Source organism: Sebastes fasciatus, chromosome 11 (genome assembly GCF_043250625.1).
Source record: "Sebastes fasciatus isolate fSebFas1 chromosome 11, fSebFas1.pri, whole genome shotgun sequence".
NCBI lineage: Eukaryota > Metazoa > Chordata > Actinopteri > Perciformes > Sebastidae > Sebastes > Sebastes fasciatus.
The window spans coordinates 6962529-6980302 of NC_133805.1; the positions used below are offsets into that span (position 1 = coordinate 6962529).

General features: G+C 41.1%; 1 protein-coding gene across 6 annotated transcripts in view; it reads left to right on the forward strand.

The window, feature by feature from the left end:
- astn1 (astrotactin 1) overlaps positions 1–17774 on the forward strand; it is a 418066-nt gene that overhangs the window by 386496 nt on the left and 13796 nt on the right. For 4 of the 6 annotated variants that reach the window (XM_074650205.1, XM_074650206.1, XM_074650209.1 and 1 more), the window contains 3 exons: positions 14212–14271; positions 14745–14880; positions 17275–17375. In XM_074650205.1, the coding sequence (XP_074506306.1) occupies positions 14212–14271; positions 14745–14880; positions 17275–17375 (297 nt within the window). The remainder of the gene's footprint in view (positions 1–14211; positions 14272–14744; positions 14881–17274; positions 17376–17774) is intronic. The other 2 variants (XM_074650208.1, XM_074650207.1) reach the window with 1 other exon arrangement.

Here is a 17774-nt window from a genome sequence, read left to right on the forward strand (position 1 = left end):
AGTAATATGTTGAAGGCAGGGCTTTTAGAGTATTTTACACTATAGTTTTACTACTTTTATTGCGTAATATGTTGATAGTAGGACTTTTACTTGTAACGCAGTATTTTACACCGTAGTATTACAACTTTTACTTGAGTAATATGTTGAAGGCAGAACTTTTATTTGTAACGGAGTTTTATACACTGTACTATTACTACTTTTACGTGCAGTCTATCATGGTATGCCATTGCTACACGTTTAGAGGCACACGGCACCAAAACTGTTATTATTTGAATGTCTCTCTTTTGTATTCGTTTTGCTTTCTTGCTTCCATGATGTCATCTTTAAAGGGGGGTATGAAAGGTTTCTTTGCTAAACCACAGAGTAACGGACAAAAAGGTTGATTTGACAACTTGGTTTGAATTTGATCAATGATCCCTAACTGCATCCTTTTAATTGCTTGTGTTTCCATAAAAGATGCATTTGAAATATCTTCTGTAATAGCTCAACGTCTTCCTGAGGTGAGCACCTCATCTTCAAGGAATGCCTTCCCGCCAGTGTCTCGCTTTGTCTGCCGGGCATCCGGATGAAGGAATGACCTAATACATACAAAGACATATGTGCACATATACTCCTTTTTGTATCTGACATTATGTCAGGCTATGACAGGGCGGTACTAAAATACTTCATTAAATATACTTCATTCAAACATTGGCATTTTATTGTTTTTATTATTTTATCATACACATCGGCTATGTGATGTGCGATCGCAGCTTTGACCTGCCAATTACAAAACAGTAGTTTGGCTGAAACCTTTATTGAAAAGCCGATGGGCCTCTTTGGGCATCATCATGAAGGAGATAGATGTTGTACATGTCAGACGCTAAACTGCGCTGATAAATCAGTATCTTTGGCATGTGTTCGTGGAATTACAGAAAACATTTCAGTCAAAGCATTCCGGTAAGGTCTGATTGACCTCCAGCCCTGCTTATACTGTATCATTCTTCATGTGGATCTGTTACTCTTCTTGTAAATACCACACGCAACCTGTTGCCCTCTGCAAACAACTCCTGCAGTGCATGCAGATGAACAGCAGAGTGCACTGTGCTGGTATGCTCTGAAAAGGAAGGCCTTTGCATTGCATTTACCTTGTGAGTGTCAGTTGCCACATGTGGATTCAAGCAAGCAAACCCTGTTTACTGTTGCAGAGTAAAGGCTGCGTAGGTAATGATGCGAAATATTTGCAGGCGAGTATTTTGTATCGGAACTATTCATACCGGAAGTGATGCAAATTTGCGACAGTTGCAACATTTTTTCTATAAATGGTTTGAATAGATTCCTGAAGGACGACCAACTACCGGGATCTGGTAAACTGTTGTACAGCCTAAACTACTGTAGGCTATTTTAGTTTCCTTTTAACAAAATGCTCTGAGTGAATCTGCCTCTGCCAAACAGCTGCGCCGTACGTCTAGGGCTTTTATTTTGAGAGTGGATCTGGTTTGCGCTGTCTTTGTCAAGGTTGAAAGGAGTAATGCCGTCTTCATTCAGACTACGGAGCCTCCGTGTTGTTGTACAATATAGTGTAAGTATTGAATATGTCCGTTCAACACAACGCGATTGGTTGATGCCTTTACTCGTAGTGCGAAAGCTCCGAAAAATCAACCTTGTTTAAAAGAAATAAGTTATTTTGTTTTTTCAAAGCGTATTATTCACGTTCTGTGTGAAAGTATTCATGACATGTGGTTACGTGATTCGCCACCGCAGCGTAACGCCGGGCTGCGTTTCTCCTAAAGTTGATTCTCTTTCAACTTTTCACCGCAGGCCGTTGCGTCTTGTTTTGGGGTTTTTTTCGACATCCCTGCGGCCCCCACTGCCGCAGATCAAATGCACTACCCACATCTAAAAGAATGGGAGGACTGGTGTCACACTGCCTGATCTGGTGTGAATGCAGACGGCAAGTCTCCAGCTCGGCTCTGATTGGTTGTTTTCCTCCGGTCTGTGAAATCTTGCAGATGCCATTAGGAGCATCGGAGGACACAGAGCCACATGTTTTTTTCAGATTATCTGTCTGATGCACTACTGTCAGGATATAATGAGCGTTTTATGAAAATATCTTTTCTTTATTCATATTTGCTCCAATCTGCCTACTGCTGCTTTAATTTAGTATTTCCCTGAAGACAGTTCCATAGTGCAAACATATTAGTAAAAAGGCACAAGTAAGTAGTATAATGTATATATAAAAGAAAAATATACCAGATATAGAATAACAGGAGATGAAGAAAACTGTTAAAAATGAATATAGTGCAGGACAACAACTGAGATACAGGACTATTAAAAACAAATAAATTAAATTAAATTAAAAAAATTAAAAATAAAAGTGCTGGATAATAAAATATAGGAGATACAGAGACCAGAGGATTAAGAAATGTCAAATATGGAATATAATAATGCAGGATAATCCTTGAATATAAACAGTAAATCTGCTCTCTTCCGCCAGGAAATTACATTTGGTGTAGCTCTATTGTCATCTGGGTGGAAACAGTAGAGCTTATAGACGCTGTACAGTGCCAGAAACAGGTTGAAATAACGAAAAGGAAAAAAAACTATGACTAGAACTATAAATCGGGAGAAATATGGGAGAATCGTGACCCCGGGAGGAAACTAGGAGAGGGCAATGAAAAACAGGAATCCCCCCGGGAAAATTGGGAGGGTTGGCGAATATGACTACAGAAGCAAACTCACCGTTATACCGACTCCATCCACGATCCACAACACTATCCGTCCTTTCATCAGCACAGCTCCTTTGGTGCTGAAAGGACAGCGGCTGAGTAAAAGTCTTCACGATGATCTTCACTGTCTAATATGAGGAATGCTACCAAAACTACTTGTCGGATCAATAGACAAAAAGTTTAGTTTTTTTTACAGTCATTGTTTTTGAGAACAAAGAGTTCAGACTGTAGGCCTTGATTGATCGTTGTAGATTTAGTTCATAGAAAGCTGTGAACCTGCGTGATTTGAATGGCTCCCTGTGGGGATTGGGCTTCACTCAAGTCGGCGTGAACTGACACATTCGTATAAATAGAAGTCGGTTGCGTGAGACGAACGGCTGACGGACAGCCTGAACACTCCAGAAGCACTTAAAAAATGTTGCGGATTGCTCATAAGAGAAAGGGGAGCTCAATTGAGACAATGTGTGAGGGGAAAGACAGATAAAGAAAGAGGGAGAAAGAAAGAAAGAAAGAAAGCAAGCGAGATGAAAGCTGCCGAGAGAAGCCAAAATCTTGACCTTCCCCGTGTAAACCACACATGCTGCTATGTGGACATGCATGTTCCGTTTTATCGTTTTGTAACTGTTAAGTTGTCTACAAGGTATGACGGACATGCGGCCTTTACCCTCAAGAACTGCTGGTGTGTTATTGATTGCCGTATCCGCCTCTGTCCAAGGTGTTTCATGCTGTTATTGACGCACTTGGCTAAATTTGACGCTTGCCGTGCAAAGCGCTCTCACGGCAACTGCTATCAATTTGGTCAGACGCACGTCTATCAAATTATAAAATAATTTATCGCCTCTTTGAACATGTAATGTTCTATGAATTACGCTGCCCGTGACGCAAATGGCAGCTCTGCAGCGCACATATCCATCACAAATAGAGAGAAAACAGTTAAGAGATCGGAGGGCTTTCTCTTTCTTGCGATGCCGTTTTTTGAGGAGACCTCCGGGCCATCCCACCGTCCCTATCCTCATCTTCCCTTCCTTCTGTTCCTCCGCAATTACCCCTTCATATCCAATGGGATGTGGCTCTTCGTAATGTTCAAAACAGTCTCCTCTGTGTGGCCAATCATCGTGGTCTGGTAGTGGTTGTGACCGGCCACTGGAGAGCCAAGAAACAACAGTGAAGGGTTTGTCAGTGATCATGTTGTTGTTGTGTTGCTGGTCTCTCTTTGCCTTTCATTCAATGGAAAGGTAGACAACCAAGTCCAGATGTTATTTGTTAAGGCTTTTACTGCCGTGTGTGTGTGTGTGTTGTGTGTGTGTGTTGTGTGTGTGTGTATGTGTGTGTGTGTGTGTGTGTGTGTGTGTGTGTGTGTGTGTGTAGCTGCCAATTACAGCTAGTTACAAGGAAGCTGTCTGCTTTAACAGAAGTGGATGAATTCCCAGGCAGCCCGTAGTGAAACCTGTTATAGGATGGAGAGAGGAGAACGTTTAGGCTGAAGTGTTTACCTTTACAGGCAGCATATGTGTGTGTGTGTGTGTGTATATGTGTGGTGTGTGTGTGTGTGTGGTGCGGCACTGTAAACCTCCCATTAGATCTCTCCCACTCTTTTTTTTTGCCTCGCTCTTGTTTTGCCCCCTCCTCTCAGTTCACCGGGTTCATGATACTTCTGCTTCAGTGGACGACTGCTTTCACTGTAAAACATGGTGCTATCACAGCAGGGGGAAAATGAATTAATACATTTAATATGTCTGTCGATCGATTAAAATATATAATCGCGATTACTTGCGTGATTGTCCATAGTTAATCACGATTAATCGCACATTTCTTTAGCTGTTGAAAATTAACCTTAAAGGGAGATCTGTCAAGTATTTAATACTCTTAGCAACATTGGAGTGGGCAAATATGCTGCTTTTTGCAAATGTATGTATATATTTATTATTGGAAATCAATTAACAACACAAAACAATGTCAAATATTGTCCAGAAACCCTCACAGGTACTGCATTTAGCATGAACAATATGCTCAAATCATAACATGGCAAACTGCAGCCCAACAGGCAACAACAGCTGTCAGTGTGTTGACTTGACTATGACTTGCCCCAAACTGCATGTGATTATCATAAAGTGGGCATGTCTGTAAAGGGGAGACTCGTGGGTACCCATAGAACCCATTAACATTCACATATCTTGAGGTCAGAGGTCAAAGGACCCCTTTGAAAATGGCCATGAATGTTTTTTCCTCGACAAAATGTAGCGTAAGTTTGGAGCGTGCAACATGCAAGTATAACATGACTGGTACCAATGGATTCCTTAGTTTCATATGATACCATTATCTTCACTCTAGCTTTAAAACTGAGCTAAACTAAACTGTATAGAACTCCAGCTCTGCACAGGCATGAAATTGGTATCAATCAATCACCCTCAGAAAGAAAGACGTATTTCCTAAAATGTTCAACATTTTATTACATTTTTCGAGAAAAACACTGTTTCAGGGGAAGATGTTTCCATCGTTAGCATGTGTGTGTGTTTTGACTTAAGCATTGGATTGCAAGTCAAAATCACACGGAGGGTTTTGTTGTCTTATTTTGGAAGTGCTGTAGCCTCTTGTGATGCCTGCCACGATAAAACACACTTAAAAGCGAGTTCATCGACACTATTATGTATTTATTTCATTTCCATATAAGACTATCCGATGTCTTAGTAGACATTAAGATTCCACAGTAAAAACATTATCATCTTTAAAGCACCTGTCCTTTCCATTAAGAAGAGAAAAACAGCAGTGGATTGGCTGGAGGGGACAAACACACACACACACACACACACATGCACACTCAGGGTCCAGGCCTGCACAACTGAACTGACGACAGCAGGCAGGACTTCAAAAGGTGAGACATCCCATAACTCACATCAGTCTCCTGGCAATCCTTGATTTTTCCAACAAATCATACTTTAAGAATGTTGAGGGTAAACAACTCCAGCTGAATGACAAGTTCCTCAGAATTGTGGCTCCCCTCTTTAAAAAGCGGGTCTCCACAGTGTGTCATCTTGTTGCTCTGAAGAGAACGGGATTTTCCATTGCAGATGGGCCTCGGTTTGACTTGACCTGACACAAACCCATTATCTTTAAATTAATTTGGTGTTTGTGCGCAGTGTAACGCACAATAAGTGTGTTCCTATCTGCCTGTTTTCTATTCGCATTTTCAATTTGTGAATAAAAACCTGAGTGGAAACAACAAAAATTCATATAAACCTCAAATTGATGATTTGAGCATACATATTTTTTATGCTAAATGCAGTACCTGTGAGGGTTTCTGGACAATATTAGTCATTGTTTTGTGTTGTTAATTGATTTCCAATTATAAATATATACAAACATTTGTATAAAGCAGCATATTTGTCCACTCCCATGTTGATAATAGTATTAAATACTTGAAAAATCTCCTTTTAAGGTACATTTTGAACGGGTAAACATGTGTGATTAATTTGCGATTAATCGTGATTAACTATGGACAATCATGCGATTAATCACAATTAAATAACAGCCTTAATTTTTGAGGTAAGAACAGACTCTACACACACTCAAGAACACATTTACGCATGTTAATTGGTTTGTTTTCTTCAGTTCCATAGTTGGATAATATAGGATTTTAATCCTATATATATATATATATATATATATAATCCTATATCCTATCCTATCCTATTAAATTACAATAATATTTGTAACATTTTAAATATTTTTCAATAATTATTAGAATTATTTTACAAAGCATTATGGGCTTTTAAAAGACATTAACACTACACAAACACTTCCACACTGAGCGAGTAGTAGCATCCCATGTGACTTTTTTATATCCACTACTGATGCAACTTAATATGACAGCTCGTTTGGCATTCACTTCCTGCAGAAGTACCTATTACCTATTCCCCTAAATTTATACTGGCTCTCTCTAATTTCTAACAACCTCTGAATACAGTCAGGAAGCAAATGATTTTGTGCTTTCCACCAATCAGAGCCAAACTAATCCACAAGCAGTCAACCGCTGCTCCACATGAAAACCCTAAAGTTTTGAAATTGTAGTCCGACTCATGGCGTGCATGAAAGTGCAATTTCACGGATGTTTGTCTTATTTCCAATTGGTCTGTGGGTTCGCAAAAACAAGCAGATCTGCGCCACAAAGCCGTAAATTTTTATATATAATCGCCATTTTATTTCAGTGTCATACTTTTAGTTCCACATTCGCACTGTTTCCCAAAGTAGCTGAAATCTTTGATGCCCACCCAGGAACTATTAGGCTAGAATTTCCTGCCCTCAAGCAGATTTACTGATTTCCCTAAAAAGACAGATTTACAACACTTCCCAACTGAACCTTTAACAAGTCTATGAATGTCATCCGGATGGGCCGGCAGGCGGGCCTGTGCGGTAGAAATGAAATGCAGGATCGTGTTCCTCAGATGGTGGGAAGCACAGCCTGTTACAGCGACTGAGAGAAAATACATTTCAATATGTTTTTGAAAAATCTGAGCTACTCTAAATGTGCTCATTTTCTGTTCTTGCCAACTGTCACTTCCAAGACGGGATAAATCATCAGACCTTCATTTTCCTTTTTTGATTCAAAGTGTCGTTCAGCTGCTGTTTCGCCACAATCTGTAATCTTTTCACTATATAAAAGACATTTCTCTTTCATGTCATTTTTTTTATCTCACTAAGCATTAGGACTTTAACGATTTTGATAGAAAACAATTGTGTTGGACCCCATGCTGCGATGAGAAATGGTCTTTTTATGCTGTAGCTCACAGTAAATCCAGGATCTCCTTGCTCTGGTAAAGTCATCGGGGAGGCATATGTATCTATTCAGAGGATGTGCAATCATAATAACCCTGTAGGGGTCCAGTTTGCAAAGATTTACAATGACAAAATGGCTCAGATAAATGAAATAATATGTGCAAGATCAGAATTCCTCACAAACTGTTTTCTTAGGAATTTTCAAGTTCACAGTACCTAACACAAGCTGGCCAAGTCAGCAGCCGTCAAAGGGTGAAGTTCTGCTCTGATTTGCTTCCAGAATCAATTTCATTTTTTATTTTTTTAAGAGATGTCTGTCAGTAATCAACGCAGCAGAGAAACATTTAGCTTTTTATGTATTTCTTTTTTGTTTTATTGTTGAGTCATGTCCATAAATGCCATGGCAGCACACAGTGTTCACAGCGTAACGCAGCCTCCTTTTGTCTGAGAGATTTGTTATAGTCCAGTTAGGTGCACTTTCTGTTCTTCTGGCCAGCGGGCCACCCACATAAAGCATTCCTCTCGTCATGACAGCGGACGGCGGGATTCCTCAAACTGTTTTCACTGGGCTGGGTGCCGCAGTTCTGCTGCTTCAGGTGGCTTACCGAGGAGACTGGCAGGAAAGATGGGATTGACAGGAAAGATTGGACAGATAAAGAGCGGATGGCAGCTCTTGAACCCGCAGAGTAATAATGCACCTTTAGTTCACCGCAGTCTTAAGTGATCCAGAGGTATTTTCATACTTGCAGACACCCATATCTGCACCAACGCTGCGTTTTAATGAGCTTTATGACTTTGTGTTTGAGCGAAGGCTTGTTAAAGGGTTCATGAACAACCGCTTTTGGGCCAGTCTCCTCCTCCTCCTCCTTCTGCACAAGTTTACAACATGTGAGAAGGGCGGTTTGGGAGTGAGAGCAGACAGGGATGTGAGTATGTGAGAATGGATCACCCATCTGTACTTGGCTAACAACTTTTTAATCATAGTCCGTTTGATAGTGCCAAAGGCACAATGCGTTCCTTGACATCAGTGATTGAGGTGAGGCCAAACATGAAATATGGTTCAAGAGAGCAATAGAACGGATTTTCTGGACAGAAGGAGAATTCCTGTGTATCCCAACTTGGGGACTAATGTTTGTAACTTTGGCCATCATTTTGGTTAACATTGTATGGTGGAACAAACCAACATTGCAACACTGAAGCCTGAAAGAGCAAGAAATATGAGCAGTCAAGCTAAGGCAAGTATTGTAGGTCAACCAGGAGGCCAGTCTGTTCGACTGGGTTGAGTTGTTATTTGATTGTTTTCCTTTGTTTTGTCAACCAAATAAATTTGGCTAATCTGGGTTTATCTACAACCTGTCCACTAGTCTAATGGTACGTGTCCACAGGATCTGTCCTTTCCACGCTTCCCATTCATTGTCTATGTAATCAGCCGTGCAATGCATTCTGGTAGCGTGGCGGCGCGATTTGAGAGACGGAGCGTCACAACGGCCGTTCCTCATTTGCCTAAAGCTAGTCTACTTTACACAAATCACGGAAGTCCGACGCAACTCGCCGCCTCAAGAAACTCCTGAGAATCTTTTAAAATAAACGTTGTCAATCCAAAATAAAGACAGATTCAGCAACTGCACGGCTTATTTTCAGAAACACATTTCGGTGAAATATTTTCGTGAAATAAGAGAAGAAAGTTTCCAAACGAGCCGCCATATTGTTTCTGGTTTGAAAGCTGGGAGCAGCAGCCCACGGAGGGAAAGCGTTCGTCCAATCAGTAGCCGAGTGTGTTGTGTCTAGTGGCGGCCCACCAAGCGTCCAATGCTGGGAAGCATTGGCACCTTAGCAGCCACTGCCACCAGTGTATGAATGTGTGTGTGAATGTGTGAATGCTGACATGTAGTGTAAAGCGCTTTGAGTGGTCGGAAGACTAGAAAAGTGCTATATAAATGCAAGTCCATTAATCATTTACCATATAGCGCCAATAGGAGACAGCAACGTAATGCGCTACTGCGCCTGCTCTATGGGCCCAATGGATGCGGGAGATCGCCGGATGATCCAGGTGTTTTATCACTCGGCAGTCGATCCATTGCGCCACTGATTCTCATGGGAATGAATGGGCGCCCGCCTCTGACACTGTATCCAGTTCTCTTTATACATCTATGGTTGCAATAGAGTGGTGCAGCGCTGACGTATTTGTTAGGCCAACCAGGAAGTTAGACTCGCACGGGTTCCCTCGACAATGGGATTTTTCCATTGAGTTTTGGATTCTTGCAGAAAAAAAGCTCTGTGACAAATGATGATACTTATACGTTTTGTTCAACGAGATAATCTCCACAAAAGAACACCACTTTTATGATTTTTGAAGTGTGACTGCAATCGTTAAAAAGGCTATAAACTAGTTGAGTCGGCATGATGACGTTTAGTAGTCACACTTAGCCTCTTTTAGGACACGTAAAGGCTTCAAAATTCATGAGTGGGTTTTAGGACTCATTCCTGCACCGCTCTATTCCGTTGAAATGTGCTAAAACGGAGTGTTTCAGACAGAGGTTAAATACAGGCATATTCAGGCACAGTATGAGGAAATAAAGTTTTTTTTGAACATTACAGCATGTAAACATGTTCTACTAGAAACATAAAATACAATTCTGAACCTGAAAATGTGCATGATATGGGACCTTTAATATAGACTCATCCTAACTACAGTATCTAAACTATGGTGTATAGACCTGCTCTATATATAAAGCGTCTTGAGATAACTTCTGTTGTGATTTGACGCTATAAAAAAATAAATTGATTTGATTTGAGTATAGGGGCGCCAGATCAGAATAAACACGCATACCGTACGGGTCATTTTGAAAGGTAATGACAAACAACCAGCTTCGTCATCTAAGTCGGAAGATTTGTGGAGTTCAATATATAGAAGCAATACAGTCCAGCTAGCTCATTAAAGCCCAGTTCAAAAAGCACTACATTGTTCTGCTCCAGTGGTCATGAGGTGACTTAAAAGAAAAAGGCAGCCAGGAAATAGGCACAGGAAATTGTTTAACCCCTTTCTGTCCTGTGTTTGTGTTGCTCTCCACCGTAGCTGAGAGGGAAAGTTATAATAAAAAGCCCTGCGCTGTTTTCTCCCATTTTTCCAGCCACAAAAGAAATTGAATTTGTTCCATGAATGGTTAAGAAAGAGGGTACATTCATCCTAAGTTACACCTAGACTGTTTTTATTAGTAAGTGTGTTTTAGTTAGCCTCATAAAGGCCCGCAGTATGAGACAGTTTTGGTAAACACGGCCAGTGCGAAATACAGTAGTTATTATATTCACAAATCCAAACTGAATGTTGCTCAGACAGACCGTAACTGTATACGAAGAGTCCCAATTTTCCCATTTAGAGCTCAGCCTTGCTCAGATATTGAGAGAATTACTCAACATATTTCCAAGCTGCGTTTCCCCCGGCGAGGTTTCAAACACTGTTTCCTTTTTATACGCCTCCTTACACGCTAGACAGACATTCCGACAGGCTTTGCAATTAATATGCTAAGTGGTGCAGAGCCTCACAATGTCACTTTTCATTTACATCTCCGGCACTGTTTATATCTTTCACTCGTGTGTCAGTCTCGGGGCTGGGTAAACACCCCGTCTCTGACAGCTGCTGCACACCTTTTTTTCGTCCTCAAGCTCGCTCTCTCTCTCTTTCCTCATGACTCCTCATGGCACTTGGCCTGCTGTTTACCAGCTGGTGACACCGGACGGGGAAGACATAGATGACCACCTCAGAGCATCCATCACTCACACATACACATATTTACACATATTTACACGCAGGGGCACGGTGAGGGAAAGCTCTTGTGGAGGGAAGGCATCGGGGCGTCCATCACTTCACACACATATTGCAAAAATACACACAGACAGGAGCTGCTTGTGTAGCGGAGGGTCACAGATGACCACCCATCACTTCACACACACACACACACATACACACACACACACACACACACACACACACACACACAGACTTGGCTTTTCCAAGCAGAGGGTTTTTCCCCTTATGGTGAAACACACACCTCGGTGGCCAAATGCCCTTTTGACGTAGGCAGTGCCAGCTGGGAAAACATAGCTCGCTGCATGTGTCACCACCAGCCATGGGCAGCAGGAAAGAAGCCCTGAAGAGGAGGTGATGGAGGCGGAGGAAGAGGTGGGGGGTCAGGGAGGTTGCTTCTCCTTCATGTGAGAGTTTCAGGTGAATACAGGTGTTATCACTGATTCACTGGTGTAGTGGTGTGTTGGCAGGTGTGTATGCTGTACCCTCCACCCCCTTTAACTTAAATATAACACCACAAGATAAAAAAAAAAAAAGACTCCATTACAGGTAAAAGCTTTGCATTCAAAGTTTAACAGTACGGAAGTATTACCAGCTAACAGTTACATTATTATAAGTATATAAAATCTTTATCTGCAAAGTAACTAGAGCTGTTATATAAATGTAGTGGAGTAAAAGGTATAAAGCAGCCTGAGATGGAAATATTCACAGAAGATTTCACAGACCGGAGGAAAACAACCAATCAGAGCCGAGCTGGAGCCTTGCCGTCTCTGAGCAGCTGTCAATCACTCGCGAAATCCAATCAAACGGTCATACTAGGCAGCGCTGAAATATATGAATCGAATACATTTTGCTGCCGTCAACAGCAGTACATTGCGTTGGTTCCGTGTAATAACTCCCGTCTGTTTCTCCAAACTGGAGGCGTACGGACGGTCATCTACTGTAGGTAATACACTGACTATGGATAAGTACCTCAAACAACCCCACTTCAACCAGGAGACAAGGTTTTTGTGTCCCGTGTGAAACTAAAAGTAACGTTGACTTATTTTGAAACGTCAGTCTTTAGTCACGTGATTCATCGGTATCATCAGTCACGTCAGTCATTAGCATCGTCAGTACCGTGAGTCAAGTGAGTCGTTAGTCACGTTCGTCGTTAGTCATGTTAGTCATTAGTATCGTCAGCCCCGTGAGTCGCTAGTCAATGCCGAAACCTAACTTCCTGTTATGTATGCATATAACAAGCGTATATTGACACGCCGTGCCTGGTCCGTCAAAAGGTAGCGCAAGAGGGGTACCCTGTGCGTCGGTCTCCAATGCCAAGGGGCACTGACCAAGTGACGGTATTTGACGGGTTGGGAGTGAGAATGTGTTGGATAGGAAGTGGGGAAGGGGTTATTTTAGTTCTTTTACAAGCTTTTTGTTGTAGGTAGATAATGCTGAAATTTAAGGAAACAAAAAAAAAACTTCCCAATGACTCTTTGCCACAAATTCCTTTTTGAACCATGCTGCTCATGTAAACTAAAAATAAGTTTTTTTAAGGCTTTGACACCTTTTTAATGTGTGCGATGGTGTGTGTTGTTTTTATAACCTTGTAAATGACGTCAAGACTTTCTTAAGGCGTCAAGACAGTTGCAGACATGGATTATGCAAAAGGTGGGGGCGGTAGACCTAGAGGTGAGAGAACACTTTTTAAGCTAAAGACCGGTGTTTTGAATCTGCTGGGGAAAAGTGGATGGAGAGCGAATGAGTAACACTCTTCTCCCTCGGCATCGACTGTCAAGGTGACCTTGAACGTCCATGTGCAACAGTGAAGTCGACTGAATGGACTGCATGTATAATTGTGACACCGAAAACGCTTTTCTTTTTGCTTCAGAGTAAATGAGAGTTAAAGAGTACGTATTAGGCTCATTTGCGGGTGCATACTTGTATTTTGGGTTTCTACTAGAATATGTTTTTATGCTTTAATGTTCAAAAAACGTTTTTTTTCCCCAAACCGGCTGTGCTGCAGCACCTCTTTTCACCTTTTTTTCTGAAATGCTCTGACCCCGAAAAGCCCAGTGTGCTCTGATTGGTCAGTTGGCTCTCTGTTGTGATTGGTCTACCGAAGCAAACTCCTCGGACTCCACTCCAGCTCCGCTCTAACCAGCTTTGTTTGAGGGCGTGCCAAACTTGCAGTTATGTAAATGTGTTACTTGGTGACATCACCATGTTATGTAAGAAACGGCAGGACTTCAATCAAGGCGTTTCAGGCAGTTCAGGAGCAAAGTTTCTGTCGGGGAGAGTAACTTCCTTTGGTGTTGACTTTGGGCTTTGTGACTTTGCAGATCTTTTACATTCACAAAAATATATATATAACACACTAAAGGAAAGGGAAAAACAAAACAAAAGCATAATAGGTCCCCTTTAATGTCTGAGTACTGACTGTGCCTGTATCTGATCATTCAGTCAACAAAATCTCATTGTCACACATGTTGACATTATAGTGTAATTTCCCCTAATGGTTGACAGACTCTATGCCCTTAAAAAATAAATAAAAAATCAGCACTAGAACTCTGTAAAGCAGCACCTAACCCTTTCACCTTCATGGACAGGCCCTACAGGTACATACTGCACTTAAAGGAATACTTCACCCAAAAAAATGACATTTGTATATCAATTACTCATCTCATGTTACCTCAAATTCTTAAAGAAAACTTTGTATTTCTTGCATGCTTCCAGAATCTAAACACTGAGTAAATCCTTGATTAATTGAAGTACATTCAGCAAAACTATATGAAAACATCCGTTTACAAACTCTCACAAACACGTGCAGTATAATAAAATGTTTTGTTTATCCAGTTGTATGCTCACTACTTCCCCAACAAAAATGTGGCCTCCATTTACTTCAATTCATCGAGGATTTACGATGTTTTATTTGATTCTTAGTTCGCAGTGGAGGCATACGAGAACAAAACCGTTTTCGTCAAGAATTCAAGGTAACGCGGGGTGAGTAATTGATATACAAATGGTCATTTTGTGGGTGAAGTGTTGCGGTGGAAATAAGCATCTGTTTCACATTTTGTTAAGTCGTTAAGTGAGCTGTCCCTGTACTCTATGTACTTATTTTAACCTGGGGGAGGTTCAGCAAAGCTGCCCTTATTTTACCTCAAAGTACCTTAAAAAAGGGTTTTCATTCACTAAATCATACACAATGTTTAAGTCTACTGTTGTGAAGTCCAAATAACAGCCAGGAGTTTAGACTTCAATTGAAATGTTTATGACAGCAAGCAAATCAAAGTTACTCTCAATGGAAAATTAAAAAGAGAAAATCAAGAAAGTCGCAGGCAAGAAATTACGAAATCAAGTATTAATCATTACATTTAAAGTAGTGTTTCAAACTCAATCGCTTTAGAGTGAAATCTTTGGGTGAATTGTGACTACTCAACACAAATATGTTTTTCTCTCTCTTTCTCTTGCAGAAACCCTTCTGAGCTTCGTGGATGACATCCTGTCTGGGGCCAGGTCTCCATGTGTGATGTTAGGGGACATCCCCAACCTCCTGTCCTCCTCCATCAGCATGATCATCCGCTGCCTGGAGCCTGACACCACATACATGTAAGTCACTCTCTTCTTTTTTTTCTCATGAACAAACAAACAAACAAACAAACAAACTAAACTGACCCAGTAACCAGATCTCAGTCCAAATCAGTTCTAAAAGTAGCTTCTGCACATGTCAGATGTGTTTCGATGGAAGGTAAAGGAAAGCTCTGCCTTGCTTTATTCGCACAAATTTGACTGCATTTAGAAACGGTATTCTATTTCTATACGATGTAGCCTACTAATTTTAAGTTTTCAGTATGTATTGTGTTACAATTGTACAAGTGACTAAATTAAGTATACTCAAAAAATTCACTATGCATACTAAAAACATTTACTTTTTAAGTATACTGCTGCTGAAAACTATCGTCCCACAATGCATTGCACAAAGAAAATGGAGCTACTCACAGCTGGAAAAGATTAGCGCAATTGCAGATGTGGTAAGACAGCTCCAGAAAGCCCATTGAGAACAAACAAGAAATCATCTCCAGAAAAAATATTTACTTTTGTCTTTGTCAAGTTTAATTGTCAGCATCATTCAAAGTCGCAGTTTGATTTACGTTCTCTGTTGTAATTGCATCATTTCCTGTCAGGATGAAACGGTTAAGTATGCTGATTTACTGAAAAAAAAATGTATACTATAAAAGTTAGTAGTATATAGTATGTACAATTAGTATAGTATGGAATTGGGACAGTAAAAATGCATTCGTCGCAAACAGGATGTACTAACGGACATTAGCTGTAGCTAGCAACATACAAACGGATTCCTGTGCATTTGTAATGTGATCAGCCTAGCTAAAGTAAGCACAAAGTAAGCAGTGGGAGATACAGTAGCCAGCCTAGCTCCATTAAAGACGCCTTCCAACATCTCCAAAGTGCCATATTTGCAAGTTGGTGTATTTAACAGATGTAGAAATAGAAACAGAGACTTTGTGGTTTAACAAGACGTTAGCTTCCACCATTGGAGCCATTTGTTGTCAAACAACTACCATTTCGTCTCTTTGCTTCTATACTCTTTGTCGTTACCGTTCTACTCGCACCACACTGTTGTTGTTTGCTATCGTCACATGACAAACTACCTGTAATCAGTTCTTCTTCGCTGCTCTAAAACAGTTACTGCCAGTGGCAGCCATGATACATCCAGGGCGACAGCACAGTGAAGGCTGCTGTTATGGAGCGGCGAAGAAGAACTGATTTCCGGTTAAACAAGTTGATTTTTCTCTGGGTTAATAAATAACGGTATCGGATCGGTGCAAAGACTGGCGTACTTGGCAATACCGGATCCTAAATTCTGGGTAGTATCGGACTCATTTCGATATATTCATTTCCGAGTTCTGTGTATATGTTTATGCCTGAGTAAATAAATTTAACAATGTGATGCAGTAACCAAGATGTTGCACACACACACAGATGCACACGCCAGATGCTCTCATACACATACTGACACTTATCTCACGGACGGCCTGCCAGGAGGGAAGCCGCACACACACTTTGTACAGAGGAAAAGAGGCAGATTAAGGCGGAGAGAAAGAAGGCAAAGATTTGGGGTAGAGAAAGAAAAAGAAAGGACGAGTGAGAAAAAAGATCAAGAGGGAAAACATTTTTTGGATGTATGCGGGCTGAGTGAGCGGCTACACATGCCCTTTAATCCCAGCATCAGCGGGACTCCTGGTCTCTCCATCCTGTCTGGCAGCTCATTCATCTCTTCCAGCCGAGGCGTCGGAGCTCCCTTCGGGGCGCTGCACACACCCTCCTTATGTTTTCTATACAGTCAGAGCCCTTACAAGGCTTGGGATCGGTGCCTTGTAGGGGGGAAATGTATTGTGTGGGGAGAAGTATATGCACATGCTATTATGTAAGCGTGACACAGAAAACATACTCTGCAGCTGCATCAAATGTTGAGTCCAACAGTTAAGAAATGTTGGAAATGTTTAAAGTTGCTGGAAATATATAAAGTCTCTATTTTCAGTGAAGATTGCATATCTGCTGTCAACTAACCTTTTTGATCTGTAACTATAATTTGAGTAAAATCTCTCTATATATATATATCCAGGCTGATGATAAAAAAATATATATTTTCTTCTACCCTCTGTCACTGTTTGTAAATCTTTGGTGCTGCAGGTGGATGCAGTTTGTGGTTTGCTCACTAGGTGGAGATATTCATTCAGTGAAGTGACGGGTTATTAGCCCTGTAAAGAAGTGCTTATTGCATTGCATTGATAATTCAGGCTCTCATCTCCAACAAGGGGGAGCCCTTCTAATCGAATTAACAACTTCATGAAACAATGACATGATGTCGATACAGCACATTCATTGCTTGGAAATCTACTTGACTGGATCAGGTTTAGTAGAAAATGATTTATCACTCACAATCAGCAGCAGATTTTACAATCCGTGTGTTTGTGTGTCTAGGTTCCGGCTGTGGGCAGTAGACAACACAGGGCGGCGTTCCAGTCCGAGTGAGGTCACCATCAAAACTCCGTGTCCAACTGTGGATGACGTCAAAGCACAAGGTGAGGAAAGAGACGCAGGCTAAAGTCAGGGAGGTGAATCATCTTTCAGTAGTGATCACAGGTGGCTCACAGAGATGACTTTTCATGTTCCAACACTGTACATGTGCTTGAGGTGATCTTGAAGTGTAACATCTCCATTTTTTGCTGCATTGTTTCAGGCTTTGTGTAATATTGGATTAAAGGAATATAGTCAGTCAGAGATGAAATTGGGGAGATATTGTTTCTCAGTTTTTGAGTAACCAAATATAAGTATAGCAAACTCAAAGCACAGACATTTGCTCTTTCTGTTTGTGGTTATGTTTCAAGACCTCACAAAACAGATGTTAAAGATCAGTTCATAGAGCGAGTCATAAAGTCACAGAGAGGTAGTTTTCCCCTCTGGAATTGGACTGTTTATGG